Source organism: Ornithorhynchus anatinus, chromosome 20, assembly GCF_004115215.2.
Source record: "Ornithorhynchus anatinus isolate Pmale09 chromosome 20, mOrnAna1.pri.v4, whole genome shotgun sequence".
Classification (NCBI taxonomy): domain Eukaryota; kingdom Metazoa; phylum Chordata; class Mammalia; order Monotremata; family Ornithorhynchidae; genus Ornithorhynchus; species Ornithorhynchus anatinus.
The window spans coordinates 7,482,903-7,499,278 of record NC_041747.1 but is presented as its reverse complement, the minus strand read 5'-3'; the positions used below and the strand labels follow the sequence as shown (position 1 = coordinate 7,499,278).

The 16,376-nt window shown below is 39.9% G+C and overlaps 1 protein-coding gene across 1 annotated transcript in view; it reads right to left on the bottom strand.

The window, feature by feature from the left end:
* INTS6 (integrator complex subunit 6) overlaps positions 1 to 16,376 on the bottom strand; it is a 55,788-nt gene that overhangs the window by 26,423 nt on the left and 12,989 nt on the right. The window contains exon 4 of the mRNA XM_029048444.2: positions 8,781 to 8,870. Coding sequence (XP_028904277.1) covers positions 8,781 to 8,870 — 90 coding nt within the window. The remainder of the gene's footprint in view (positions 1 to 8,780; positions 8,871 to 16,376) is intronic.

Below are 16,376 nucleotides of genomic sequence, written 5' to 3'. Positions count from 1 at the left end.
ATATGAGGCAAAAAAGAATCATAAAGCCCCTCCAGCAAGTGATGTGCACAGTTAGTGTCTCCCTCTGTAGAGATGGCAAGGTAAGGAATAAGTAGGTAGGTACCAAGATATCAGCTTTTGGAGCTCAAACTCCTGTACTATCACTCCCACTCCTCTTGGAACAAAAGTGGATGGTAAAGCCCACAGAAAAATGTTCATTCATTGATACTGATTCCAGCAAAAGTGGCTCAGCATATTGCTAAACTATAATGTCTATGGACCTTAAGGATTCATACCATTGCTAGTTTCAGTTTAAGGATGCTTCTATGAGAAACAAAGGTCCTAGAATCAATCTTTCTCCTCTCAAGGTATCCGAGGCTTTGGCTTTCTTGGTGACCAGTGATATCCATAAACTCATTCTAAATTCTGCAAAAATCTAGTCTCCAAAGAAGCCAAAGGAAAACACGATTATGTAAAAATACAATTTTTCCATTTCCGTTGAATGAAGGCACCAAATGCATATCAAGTGCCTACTAAGTCTCCAACTGCTAAAGCGCAAACGTCAACATTGTGGACACAGAACACAGAAGAGATGAGGCACTGAGAGAATTAAGCATCAGCCTCCACACTAAGAAAGCCATAAAACCAGGTCAATCAATCCTATTTACTGAGCACTTACAGTGAGCGGGATGCTGTACTAAGTGCTTGGGAGAGTACCACACAATATAATAGACACATTCCCTGCCCACAACAAGCTTACAGTCTAGAAGGCCATGTAAATCCAGTCCAATTGGCATAGACACACCTGCTTTACCCAGCAGAAACAAATTTCATGTCTTTATAGACCCAGGGTTAGGGCTCTGCGGGCACTCAAAGCCCTCACTTATATAAACCACAATAAGAGTGGCTCCCAATATCTCAATGTTAGCGCTGAGTGTCAATGGGTGATAGTGGAGGTTTGGTTTTTTTTTATGCTACCGGGGCTCAACAGGCCAGGCCTGTTGAAAAACAGATCATCATATATTTATGGCCCCAGAAAGAACTACACTCTACTCTGCTCACCTTTAGGGCTTTTTCTGAGGCCTCCTTTGATGGCTAGCATCAGAGATTTGAGGAGAATTAAGGAAGATTAGCCAGTGGGCAAGGCAAAGTCCCACGATCTGAGTCCTTGAAGGGACACATCCAGGACCAGGTCGATCCTGTAGCCAGGAATCACGACCTTTCCTGGGGCACCAGTGATCATGAGACAGTCAGTGCACTTTGACACTTCTGGAAGCCATTGGGCTGCTCCTTCAGCTGAAAGGAAAGAAGACATCAAAACCACAGCAAAACAAAGGGGAGAAAAAAATCACTAAAACTGAAAACAGCTAGGATGGAGTCAAAGAAGGAAGTCTGACACTAGACGGAAAAAATGTTGTCCTGATTTCATAAATGAACCCAAAGCCTAATAGAGCTTCCGTGTGAAATTCACTCTAAAAATTAATTATTAAGGCTGGGAAGGGGATATTTGAAAGAACCAATGTGATATCTATGTATAGACAAAGAACTACATCAGTGAATATGAGTAGCAAGGCTTTTGATGCTTTGATAATGGTAATGGCAATCAGGGAAGGCAATCTTGTTCCAACAATGCCATCAAGTATGCATCTTCCTCTTAGTAACAGACCAATGGCTCTAAGTTTTGAGTCTGTCAAATTCCCATTTAACAGGGACGTATGAAATATACTGAATGGCTTTGCAGAAGCAGCATGGCCTAGTGGAAAGAGCACGGGCATGGGAGTCAAAGGACATAACTTCTAAGCTCAACTCTTCCACTTGTTTGCTGTGTGACCTTGGGCAAGTCACTTTTCTGTGCCTCAATTAGCCCATAGATAAAATGGGGATAAAATGCCTGTTCTTCCTCCCTTTCAAACTGGGAGCCCATATGAGACAGGGACTGTGTCTGACCTGGTAAACTTGTATTACGCCGCAGTGTTTAGTACATAGTCAATGCTTAGCAACTACCACAACTACAACCTATATTTTACTAAAGGTTACTGTATTACTATATATTTAATTAAGTAATTTAATTAAATACATATTATTACTATATTTTACTAAAGATTTCACTGTCATGCTCTGAAAGTCAGGCTAATAATAATGGTATTTGTTAGACACTTACTATGCACCAAGCACTGTAATGAACACTGGGGTAGATAAAAGATATGAGTAACTCTTGTACGGCAAAATAAAATTTCACTGAGGGACTTTACACATCCAAGTTAAAACAATTCTTCAAATGAGCTGTAGTTTTTAAATGGAATAAGGAATTATGCTTGTTGGAAATACCATTAAATTACTTGAACTTTAAATGCTTATGACCAAAACAACCAGTACCTGATAGAGTATAATTTGAGGTTACTCTCTCCTAGAAAGGGAGGATTTGGGAAATTTAGGTGAAATTTGAGAGAATTTATAAAGACAAACAATGAATCTTCTCTGAGAAATGGTATTTGGGGGATTACTGCTTGATTTTCAAGTAGCAGAAATAAAATCCCTTACCTTGCTAGAAAGTAATAAACTTTAAATTTCCAAATAATTTTCGGGTTACTGTATTCTCTAGGTATTTTCAAAAACACTTCTACATAAACTCAGTATATACTGAAAGAGAAAAGCATTGTCTGAATCAATTCAAAGGTAGTATTATGAAGTCAGAGCAAGGGGTTAAATCCCATAGCAAAAACTCTAGCAGGCCAAGCATTACATATTCCTATAATGGATTCCTAATGAAATACTCAGGTCCTCTTATTTCTAAGTAGTAACACTATCATATTTCTTATTGCCATACAGGTGTGTCACAGGATCTCAAGTGTTACAGTCTGCTCGGGGGGAGAATCAAGGTTTCGCCACGTATAATTGGCAAATACGGCAGCAAGCCAGAGACATTGAATGATTTTGCCCAAGACCACACATACAGAACAGTGAGTGAATTTTTGTTTGGTGAATGACATTTATTGAGGCCTGTGTGCACATTTACATACAGAGTTCAAATTGGCTTTTGAACTTTGAACTTAGGGGAAGCAGCGTGGCTCAGTGGAAAGAGCCTGGGCTTCGGAGTCAGAGGTCATGGGTTCAACTCCCGGCTCTGCCACTAGTCAGCTGTGTGACTGTGGGCAAGTCACTTAACTTCTCTGTGCCTCAGTTACCTCATCTGTAAAATGGGGATTAACTGTGAACCTCACATGGGACAACCTGATTACTCTGTATTTACCCCAGTGCTTAGAACAGTGCTCTGCACACAGTAAGCGCTTAACAAATACCAACATTATTATTAACTTACGGTGGTGGCTCTCTGTGGCCTTGGTCTTTAAATGGCTGGCATGGCTTAAAGAATGCAAAGGTCACTCTGGTATGGCCTGAGGGAGAAGTCACCTTCCTGTCCAGAGATACAATCCTGCAAGGGAGTGTGCATGTAACACACTCCCTTCCAAGCTAAAGCCTTCCTCTCTCCTCCCAGGTAATTTCCCTCCTTTATTAAAATGCCTAGAAAAAATGCCTTTATTAAAAAGGAAAAGTCAGTCTTTCTTTAAAAATAGCAAAAGTGTACATGCAGACTCTTCCAAAACTTGCTAGACTTCAGGAAATTGGGAGGAATGAGAAAGCACAAAAAGTTAACCACGGAATACGGAAATTATCAAAAATATTTTTCTGATTACTGAATGGTTATTTGGAAGTTCTAAATAGATATAACATATCTTACATTATTTGCTTTGAAATTTCAATATTTTAAACTGCATAAATGGATAAATACACCTTTCTGCTCCACAAGCAAAAGATACAGTTAAGGGACTACGGGGAAGGGCTGGGGTGAAGGGCACATCTTTTTCCATAGGTATTTCGTATCAGCTCCCACTATTTACAGTGACATCTTTTTCTAAAATGTGTGCCTTTTGGAGGGTGAGGTATGATCTGAACTGTTTCGCCTGTATTTTCTCCCAGGGCTCAGCACTCAGTGGGTGCTTAATATATACTGTAATCCAGTCCATATATGTCATGAAAAGGGCCAGAAAGTGGGATGAATAGACCCCGAACATTCAACAGTCCCCAGCAACATCATGTTACATATGCACATAGAAACAGCAAATCGATCAGACGAGAGCTGGTTTAGGGGAAGCAGTTCTCCAAGATCCCCTTAACATGGTTGTGAGGGGACCGGGCATTAAGACCACGCATTAAGGCATTTAGATCAATTCTTGTTTGTCGCTTCCACACCCACTGAAACGGGATGAAATGACACAAAGCACTGGAAAGATATTCTAAGAGCACCAATTACCATAGGAAAAAGGCATTGTAGTCTATGTAAAGAACGGTTCTATATGCCAAATTAAAGCCTGGCAAGATGATGCGATTCTGACCTATCTACTGGAATTAAAACAGCTATCACTGCCCCTGCTTGGTTTCCCAGAAACCGACTAATTATCAGTTCAGAAATAGGGGCAATATGTCTTACCGTACAGTATTCCTCTGCCAAAATGCAGACTATTTGGGATAGTAGCATACAAGTACCCGGCCACTTGCCCTAGGGAACGTACTCCCTTTCTCTTCCTCGTGTTTCTCCCTCCATCCATGTGAGCGATATTGACTGCAGCAGGTGCCACTTGAAAGCATGTGGGATAGTTTCCATGGGCTGATCAATTTTTTTGCAAATTCGCTATAGACCCCCATCCTACTGCCCAGGATCAGCAAAGGAGCATCATGACACTCTTAGAAGCGGCAAGGCGAATAAGCTCCATCCCCGATTCTTTGCAGGAGAGTCTTATATTGTCTCTCCCCCACACTTAAAAAGTAGGGGAGGGAGAGGAGCAGTGATGGCAGCATTAATGGGAGAACTGCTGTAAGTGAGCCCACCACCTTCCATCTCCCTCCAAATGGCACTCTGCAAAAGGTACAGGCTGTCACTACACTAGAAGGAAGTGACATGCTTCAGGGCTACAGGTCTGCAGTGTAACTCCACCCCCAGCAGAAGCGTTGTAAGTATTCTCCCACTATCATAAGCCTGCCACGGGAAGTTTCCAAAGGCCACTCTCCTTCCCTTCAGGACTGTCAATTAAAAACTTCACCCTGTGCAGCATCACAAGCCTCCCCTATTCATCTAGAATTTTCTGAGCACTCTATTCACAAGTGGACAGTTTTGTCTTTTCAACTACAATCACAGTTAGAGATAACATCAGTTCCAAAATACGGGAACCCGAAGGTGGGTAAAAAGAAAACAATGAAATCCAGGGAGCAAAAACCTCAATCTTTCCAGTCACCCTGGGAAAGGCCAAAGGGTAGGGAACATGAATGAGCTTTAAGGGTATCACCTGCTCCTCACCTAAGGAGGTAGAACCAGGCTGGATGAGACATTGATTGCTGCTCTTCTGAATGAACGCTTACAATGGCTAGCATGTTTCATCAGTAGTTTCCCAGAAAAATGTGTTTTCTTGGTGGGGGGTGGGAAAGGAAGCAGAAGAAGAAAGGTTCACCAAAGCAACTGTAAAATTGCACCAACCCCCCTCACTTGGACTGGACTTATGTATTTCAACATTTAAGAATTCCCAGCTTATATCTGAAACAGAACAGAGCAGTCTTCCCCCACCCACAATCACAATTTCCATGTAGCTCCTATAGGATAATAGAACCATTATGAGCAGCTAGCATTTACTAATATTAAGAAACATCCTGGTGGACTCTTCCAGACTACCCCAGAAACATACAACTAAATAAATCACTCAGCTCTCTCTACTCTGAAAAGCCTGGGCTACCCAGAAATTGAGCAGGGAAGACTCTTGCAGCATTTGCACTTAGATAATTTGTTTTGAAATATTCGAGCCAAAGTAAACAAAAACAAATGTACTGAGAAGAAGCAATGAGTTCTTAGCTTTCTCCTGCAGCATCTCTGGCATTTACATATATTATTTACACATTTACATAAGTAATTCATTTCTTCATTAAATATGACACTGGCTGTACTGGAGTACTATTATCACAAATGCCCCAACTTCTTTAGATGCTGCATTAAAGACCTCAAATTGACATATACCCCAAATTAGCATTCCATCATGCTGAACCAGAGCCTTGGGGGGTAATCGCAGAGCCTCTTGAAACTAACTTCAGAAATGAACATGATTTTAAATACTAATGTTGCAACCGCATACTAGGAGACTTGGGCCAATTTGATCATTTGGCCCTCCCAAAATGAGTCCAAGATGGCAAGTTAAAGGCTTCAAGTTTGAAGTCGTTACTTTCCTTCGTATGAAATATTATCCTATCTTCTTAACATTGTTGGGGTTCTGTACTAACAATTACTAAGTAAAATGAAGGAACCCAAGGGTTAACTAAAGGCAGATGACATCACCACAAGTCCCTCCTACTCCTATTATGGTCCTAGCCCAATAGCCTAGCTTTTCATGAGCCTGGTCAGGGAGGGGAAAGTGGGCATTCCCTGAGCTCTGTAACCACCTCTTCCTGCCCCCCAAAATCCTTGCTCCTAGCCACCACTACTACCTGTACCAGTTGTCCCACACAAGAAGCAACACAGTCAAGAGGCACCCACAATATAGAATCCCAGTTTGACTGAAAGTAGGCTCTCTATTCTGGCAAGGTAGGTTTTCCCTCTGGCAGGAAAGATTCTGGCCAACCCTGTTACCTTAAGTGTCACTAATGTTTGTATATTCATATCATCCCCTGTGCTTCCAATAATTCCTAAACTCTGGGGGTGGGAAAGGAATGGGGCGCAAGGTCATAAAATACAAATCTCAGGACTGAAGTCTGATAATATGCCAAAGGAGATATATATGAAAAGCAAAAAAACCAGAGCAACCCTAGGAAGAATTCACATGCAAAGAGGTGAAACATATGCAAAAGAAGAAATAAATCAATGCTAAAAAGCACTAAAGCTAAAATGGAGATCTATTCAAGAGAAGAGTGTTGAGGCAGTTAATAGCCATTATGTCAGAAAGCAGAGAGACTCGATAACAATTATTCAGGGGGGCAAGATTATCCACACTCCTCACTTAATGGTTCTTTTGCTGTTTCCTAAAATCTCCAGAGTAGACCCAAAAAGGGAGCAGAGGAAAAATATTTTAATGAGTCCATTTGGCTACTTACAAATAGCTGGGATAAAGGTTACCATTTTAAGCTAAACGTGAAGCTTTCCTACCTATTATGTGTGCACTCTACTTATCCACATGCCCATTAGCTCAGGTAATGAGTTGGCTGAAACTGCCACTTCCTGCTAAGCAGCTCACTAATTCAGTCACAGACAGATCTAAGCCATTCCTAACTTCTTTAGATGCTGCATTAAAGACCTCAAATTGACATATACAATGTTTGTAAAATTCCACATCATCTGAAAATATCATGACTAAATCCCAAATGTCTTCAGAGACAACTCCAGCTCTCATGACCCAAGAGTCATTTTTTGTGTGTTTTAAAAGGTACATTCTTTGCAGGATGGGTTGGCTGATCTCATCCCTCATCCATCTCAAATTCACCCTCGCTCTGCCTACTCCTCAATCCTTACTGACTCCCACATCCACTGCCTGCACCAGCTGTTTCAGATATTTAAAGCACACAGTCTGCTTGCCCCCTCTTACCATACTGATTTTCTGTTTGCCCCCTCGCACCTCACCAATTTTCTACTCCAATCCAGCCCACCCACTCTGCTCCTCCAACACCAACCTACTCACTATACCTATTTGCTATACCTTGATCTTGTCTACCTTGCCACCGACCCCTCCTTGCCCATGTCCTCTCTTTAGCCTGGAGCTCCTTCCCCCCTTCATATGCAATAGACCACCACTCTCTCCACCTTCAGAATTTATTAAAATCACATCCTCTCCAAGGGACCCTCCCTAAGCCCTCATTTCTCCTACTCCTTCCCCGCTCTGTGTTGCCTACACACTTCAATCTTTATACTTTAAGTACCAGATAGTCACCTCACTCTCAACCCCACAGTACTTACATAAATATCCAGAATTTATTTTCCTGTCTCCCCACCTAGACTGTAAACTCCTGTAAAGTCAGGAACGTGTCTACCAACTCTGTTCTCTGGTACTCTCCCAAGTACTTAGTAGAGTGCTCTGCATGCAGTAAGCACTTAACAAATACCACTGATATATTAACTAAAATACACAAGTAGAGATATGTCTGCAATTGGAAAATATTTATAATAGGTCCACTTTTCTGCTTATCCACTCCCTTCAAAGCTGCATGAGAAGCAGAATGGCTCAGTGGATAGAGCACAAGTCTGGGAGTCAAAAGGACCTGGGTCCTAATCCCTGCTCTGCCACATGTCTGCTGTGGGACCTGGGGCAAGTCACTTAATTTACCTGGGCCTCTGTTACCTCACCTATAAAATGGGGATTAAGAATGAGCCCTATGTGGGACAGGGACTGTGTCCAACCTGATTAACTTGTATCTACAACAGCGCTTACTTAGAATGGTGCTTGGTACATAGTAAGCATTTAACAAATACCATAATTATTATTATTGCAAAAATGATCCAGAGAATATAAGCATGATCGTGAAACCAAAAGTGTTTCTCATTTGTTCTACAAAGAAAAACTATTAAAAACAAGCACTTAGTACAGTTCTCTGCACATAAGGACTCAATAAATATGACTGATTGGAAAAATGGCTCTTCCCAAAATTCAAAAGTTCAAATTAATTCCAAATACCACACTAGTTAACTCCCAAAGACAGACCCAAGAAGTTTATTCTGCCAACCTACATACATGTAACAATGGCCTCTTAAAATTGCATCTGTCTGAAGAGCTTACCTCATCCTGGACTCCGCTGGTTGTAGTCAACTTGTTACCATCAGTGATTGTTATAATTATTGCTGGCTCCAGGAAAAAGGGATTTCTTCCCTAGAGGGAGAGGACAAGCCACAGACATGGTAAGTACAAGAATTACATTAAACAGAGCAGGCAAACTTCAGTCTTAGTATTTGGGGAGTAATTGTTAGTATTTGTAAGGTATTCTTATATGGTACACATTATCTGTTCTCTTATGTCTCTTCAGAATGCTTAACTACTACAAAGCATTGCCAATGAACATTTGAGAACATAATGACCCTGTACTAGGATCCTACTGAAGTTTACGAAATGCAAAGGTGGGGTTGTTCCGCTCCTAAAAATGATGAGTAAATTGATACCATACAAGAATAAATATTTGGTCAACACAGAGCCAAGGAAAGTGGGAGGGTGGGGATGAGGACATTGGGATGACTCTGCAGGTTGCCATTAAAGAACTCGGAGTTCAGCACTTTGAACCTAAGTTCAATGCTCATCAGGGACACGTGCATCTCTCTGCAAAGAACTATAAACAGCATAGACACACATCAGTGGAAGGTAAAATGGGAAGAGGTGATGACTAAGTACCAGTCTCTTAGGCAGGGAATTATATCCAACATGTGCTAGATCATCAAATTAGATGGCACTGCAGGACAGAAAACAATCAGATGCTGTTTTTGACAATTATTTTAAAAGTTATCTAAAATGGTCCTATGATGTCATATTATCATCCCATATCAGTAAGAATTGAGCAAACCGGATTCTATAATTGCTGTTTTAGGAAATAAAGGAACTCAATTTTTTCTTCATGCATAAAATACATTTCACACTTCAACTGCACATTATTTCTGTGAGGGCTCGTATATGCACGCCTATTTTGTATAACATTAACCTCGCAATTGAATGTGGTGCCATCTATAGTAATCTGATTCATATGGGCCAGCATGGCTTTAAAAAAAAAGGCCCCAGTGCATGCACAAATATGCAAATATGGTTGTTTGGTTTGGGGCCATATCCTTGATTTACCAACCCTAACCCAACTTCTGCTCTGCCTCTTTCATGAGTATCTTGCTCCAAAAAAGAGCAGCCCATCTTGGACTGATGTACATCAACCAAAGTCTCACTGCATTCCAAAGCTACGCTGCACTGGTCATGCTTTGGAGATTCCTTATATAGTTTCTTCCGGCCTGACTCTTTCATCCAACTCTAGCATGCAAAGCTCTGAAAGGGTTTGAATGCGAGCTAGTCTCTGCATATTCTGCTCCAGTTGAGTTGCTCTGCAGCAAATTCTGCTGGGCCATTGAACTGGCTGAGTTCTAGGTCACAACTGCTGGAGAATCTCTCTTCAGGTGAATGTGACTCACAGATAACTATGAAACTGTACATGAAGCCATATCATGTGTAGCAAATCAAGGCTCACAATGTTACACTGAATTATATTTTTGGAACTGAAAACTACATTGACCTCGTATTATCTATGCCAGCCTCCCAAAAGAGACACTGGTTTTAATACGGTTTTCTTCCCGGGAGAGGGAATGAGAGAGGGAGGTCAACACACTGTTGACCAAGGTACAGATTAGGTGGCAGAAGTTGGTGAGTCTCCAGCTCTACATTCCATATAAAAGTCTCTGAGGTCATGAACCTGTCTGAACCAGGAAAACCACTTTCAGCTAGTGCTGTCCAGATTGCCAGCAAATGAGCCATGATCTTTTGCATGTGTGTACCAGAAGTGCAGTCATCCACAATTAGTAGTTCCTAAAGGATTTGCGCCAAGGACTTTGGATGCTCAAAGCCTCTGAGTTGGAGGCCATTTCCCATGGAATCAGAAGTAGCAGAGGTCACCATTCAGGGGCTGGGTCTTTAAAAGAGCACTACTTCGCTGGATTAGCACTGGGGAACCAAGCACCATCAACTCCAACGTATCCAGCCTTTGCATGACTTCAGAATAACATCAACTTATCTAGACAGCAAAATTGCTTCAATAGCCAAAGATCAAATCTACCCTGTCAACAACTTCAAAGTTGATGATTGAGATGTGGAGACCTTGATGGTGTTCACTAGCCTTTCCCTGCAAATCATTTTGGATCTCTTCTCAGAACAGGAAGGAGAAGATTTAAGACATCTGCATAGATTTTTTTTTCCCCCAAAGAATTCGGAAAGCCCGAAGGAAAACATCACAGATATTCAAGGTTGATGAGAGAAAAGGAAAGAGGAAAAATGATAAGAGGAAACTATCATAGCATGTTACTACTCCCTAATCATTGGAGAGCTCATGATCAAAATCCTTCCGGGCTAGGTACTACAAAACAAGCCAACCATACATTCTCTAAACCGCAACATTCAAAAGTTGAGCTGACCTTTGCAGTTTGGCAGATGCAAAACAAGAGAAGGGGACAACAGCAACACCGAAATCGTTTTTAGCACCCTCCAGAAACAGAAAGAGATCACCAGAGGGCTGGCAATAAAGCTAGTATTGATTATAAAAAAGTGACTATTCAAAATCAGGCACATGATTCATTTCCTCAAAGGAAAAAAAAACTGTTTTATATAATCAAAACATATGCCAAAAATATTCACCAAGTTCTTGTACATTTAAAAAAAAGCAAATAGTTTACTGAAGTCGTCGTTGCCATCAGGTTCCAAGGAACAATTTGTGCCGAGTTCATCTGCCAATTATTTTCTATTACGAGACTTGCTTAGTAAGGTCTTGGGGTTTCACCAGGGCCCCCTTGTGATTGAGACTCTTTTGTGGCTGCAGACCCTCATCCCCAAATCAAGACAGCTGCAGGGAAACCCTGGCTCTAGCCTCTCACTCTGGCCTCCAGGCGCCCAGAAAGGATTATGAGAGCAACAGATCCAGCCCATACAAAGTATGTCCCTGAGGGGTTGAGAATCCGGCAGGAATCCCTGCCCATTTTGGAGGATCTGTGATAAATGGGAAGCTCTTTAGTACAGTGTATGGTACTCAGTAAATACTCAGTTCCACTGCTACTATTACCATATTACTAAAGTGTGGGACCCTCCCCTCACCGATGTTATTTGTCTATTCCTGTCTGGCAGCTTAACAAGGCCCTTTCTTCAGTGGTTGGAACTGGAGTTATCTGACTCAGCCTAATATTGCCACAGCTTTTGCTTTTAAAAAAAAAGTCATTAGGGGTCCTTTTCATTCATGGATCATCTGACTGGAGCCCCCTTACGATCAGTGTCTGCATCATTTTTTTTCTGTATAGCAATCAGACCGGGCCTGCTTAGGTCACACTAAATTAATAATCTCCTCATACTAAATGTTAAAAACAGCCCAGAATTTTATCAACTGCTTTTGGTTCATTTAAAAATGTCACACATTTCTATAAAATGAAGATACTGTCATGATATTCTGAAGTTTTGAGAAAGTAATTGTCTTCACCAACAGCACAGCAGAGCCAGGTTTCAGCTTCCAGACCAATATCAACTCTATATAATTTGCCACAACTACAATATTTAAGTACATAAAAAATACTTTGGGAATCAGTAAATACTCTGAAAAATGTGCATTTTGACATCAGATCACTAAACTGACTACGATTGAGGCCAGTGCAACGTGAACATATTGCCCCAAGGAAACTGGAATTTTCAGGAATGAGTAATTAATATTGTTATAAATGTTTTGCTGCTTTGTAATAGTCAGCAATGCCAGAAATATTCATTTTGGTAATTGGCATCTTGCTTCAACAGCTTTATTTCCACAGAGCAAAGGAAAATCTAGAATATTGATGGATTAGGAGGTACAAGATAACCTCCTAATCAGTGTTACAAGATAACTTATTAGAGCGTCCTTTATAACTGGAAAATACTAAGCAAGCTAAACTAATGATCTACTCAGATACTTTAGGAGAAAGTATTCAGAACAATTAAGAAAATTATGCTTGAAGCAAGGGCTCAGACACCTTACAGTAGTCAACCTTAATAGGCTTAAATTTAAGAATGATAACTTTCCAGCTAAAGTTTCTGCAGGAAATTTTAAATTCATACACATCCCACTGAGTAACTTTCCATGATTTAGATGATATGATGGGAGAGATTAATTAGCATAAATAGAACTGAATTGGCCTAAAATTTTACCTTCGCTCCTGCAATCAGCCAGCAGAGGGACTACAAGTTAACAGAATTATTCTCGGAGCCCTACTACCACTGATAGGACACATTCATATTTTAAGCAAAAACAGCGAAGACTTTTGGTATAATTGCAATCCAGGTTAAATATCGCTCACTGACATATGAACTATAATTACATTGTTTGACAGAAAATTGTAAGGGGTATTAGCCTGTGAAGCTTGGGTTTAGGTTTTTTGTTTTTTTGGGGGGGTGGGTAATTGTTTAGAGGATGCTGGTATCAAAAGATAAAAGGAAATCATAAAGTTAAGCTATAGAAAGTGAAGCGAAGGTTTTGATTTTCACAACAGAAATTCCTAGGGCATTCCTCAAAAGGGATATAGAGAACAAGGCTGTGAAATTATATATTATACACACACACAGATACACATATATGTATATACACACATGTAAATAGACACACACAAGTGGTTCCTGAAAATTCTTGTTCAAGTGTCAAATAGGCTGTTTTCCGAACTTTCCATTTTCCTCTGTATAATTTGGTTGTGGGCTGTTAAATAAAAGAGCCACCTTTCAGTTGAGGTAATATGATTTCCATGAATAAAGGAGAAGTTTGAACTTGGGAGTTTTATAAATTAAGGGTATTAAATAAAACTGTTAGCTATTGAAAGGGAATGAAAAACTCACATGGAAAATGTTAAACATGGTAGAAAAAAATTAGATGCTACCTAATGGTCAATGACTCCAATGCAAGATGGATATTACAGATAATAATCAGGAGAAAAAAATTCATGCCATCATGGAATAATAAAAGGTTACAAAAATACCCAAAATCCTATCGCAGCCATTAATTGCAATCTTCTCCTATTCCTATAACATGTATAAGAGCAGCTTACAAGAAATGGAGTTGAAAGATTGATGTTGCACATATTTTCTTCCTATGCTTACACTTCAGGGAATCTCCTAGGGAATAAGGTGGAAAAGTGGTCATAGAAATCAGGAACAGGATACAAGGGTAATGTCTAAAAAATAAATGATCACTCCCTGGATAATCAACAGTTATATGAATAGTCCTTGCACATGTATGCATGATACAGAGTAAGCTCTAGAAGCTGAGTCAGGGAAAGATTAAAAGTATTCAGTAAACTTCCCTTTTATAGTATCAACCCATAGGATAAGATTCATCCTGAAGATAAAATAAACACACAAAAAAAGGAGGAGGGAGAAAGTAGAAATGTTTTCTAGACATTCACCAGGACAAACTACTTTATAAATAGCTAGCTACTGTGACGGGAATTAGTTTAATCCAAAAAGCAAAAGGTAAAAACGAAGAGGATCTTTTCTGACATTTTATGTTCTCCTTGAAATATCAATGGTAGATTTCCCAGGAAAGTGTAAGTCACATCTAAAAACTCTGAATCCAAAAATCCACTTAACCTCAAAAAAAGATTGAAATTGAGTCAAAATCTGCTTTGCCTAAAACAAGCCATCACGCTTCTTGATAGGAAGGCTGCAGCCACAATGGGAACGAAACCTCAGTATGGCAAGTAAGACCCAGAGCGAGCTCCAAGTCCGACAGGGACTGTCTCCTACCTCATTAACTTGAATCTACCCCAGTGCTTAGAAGAGTGCTTGACACACAGTAAGTGCTTAACACATGCCATATTTAAAAAAAAAATGAGGCAAAGCAAAGAAAATTTGTCCATTTTGTCCATGGGATGATCAGTGGAAATTTTGAGTACTTAGCTATTATAGAGACTTGTCACAAGGATTTACCTGTATACAGGCGCTCCTAGAGGAGAGTAACCACAAAGTTTGGTCAAAAACGAATGATTTGAGACACTAACACAGTGGATTGGTGGTTAGTACAGAAGAAGCTTACACGTTCAATCCTGGCAGTAATGCAAATACATAATTTACGACAAATAGGTTGCTGTGAAAATAATGCTGAAACCAACACAGAGTTGTAATATTATTGGCTAAAATCCTGCCCAGAGGAACGCATGGGAATGCCACTCACAAAATGGTAAGCAGGAAGTGGAAGCCCAGGAATTCAAGACAGAGCTTCAGCTAAATACTAATGATCAGCTCAAGTAGAGATACACAGTGCCCTCCAACTTAACAGTTTTACTGTTCTACATCTTCTAATTGAAGTGAAACCCACTGATTTACCACCCACCTCCCCCCTCGAAGAGCAACTACTACTGTGTTCAGCAGCCACAAAATTGGAACTTTCTCCACTTGAGTTAAATGAGAGTCCTCCTCATCCCTGATCTCCTAGTAATGGTTTAGATGGTGGCAAAATTGCTTCCTGCTGTTTTTGTTCATAGTACTGTTTTTAGTAGTGTGCACTGGTAGTTTTGACTGGGGTTTATTCCTGGCAACAGGCCTGATCCCATCAAAAACGCAGGCAAGCAGAATGCTAGATTCAGGCACAATTTAAATCATTAATTACATCTGTGCCTCAGCATTATGCCTCAGGGTTTGTAGGGTGGAGAAAAGAAAGTAATCTTTCCCAAATTTTCCATTGAATACAGAGACCATTCCCCAAAAGTAGTTATTTGAATTAAGCCACCTTTCTCAGAATCTGCATTCTCACTTGTCACCTCTCCAAAACAGGTGTCACTTGAATTACAGGGTGTGCCGAAGAAAAACTTCAAATATAATTGCCATGTAAGGATTCACAATCTCATTTCACTGATCAATCTATTTTTAAAAATAGAATTCCAAAGACAGTAAAATCTTGCAGTCTTTAAGTGGAAGTTTCATTCACACTTCAGAAACAGCTATAAAATACTTTGCAATTAAGCCTACGATAGAACTGAAAATCACTTCTGATCAATCAATGGTATTTACTGAATGTCTCCTGTGTGCAGAGAACTGTAGTAAGCACTTGGGAGAGTAGAGTACAACAGAGTTGGCAGACAAGTTTCCTGTCCACAAGTAGAGAAACTCATTTAGACAGTAATCAGCTTATTTTTCAGTGAGGGTGAAGACATTCTGATAAATACAGTATGCTCAAATCCATAGTTTTTCTTTTTGTGCTGTTACAATTCTATTTAGCACTTGTAATTTGAATAGTTAGTATTCATTCTGTTTAATATGGTTTTCCTAAATTCTAAAAAATAAAAACTAACTAGGGCCCTAAACTAAGAAAAAGAAATATTTGAGCTACATAATTTTATGATTTAGAAAAACAATCTTCTTCCTAATAAGTACCTGAGGACTTTTACTGCTTTTAAATAAGTCATAAGAGGGAAAATATAGGAGGATTAATTCAAATCCAACAGCTTTATATTGCCAAGGTCATAATTTCTATTATTCAAATGACAATTTGGGGTAGACAGTGGGATAAAGTGCCCTTAAATGATGTTAATTCATGAACATTACCAATAATGTAAAACACATTCATGAAATTTAGTCTGGAAGCAAATTCGAAAGTGAGGGGTATTGAAAGTGCCATTAATAAGTCAAAAAAAACACACAACT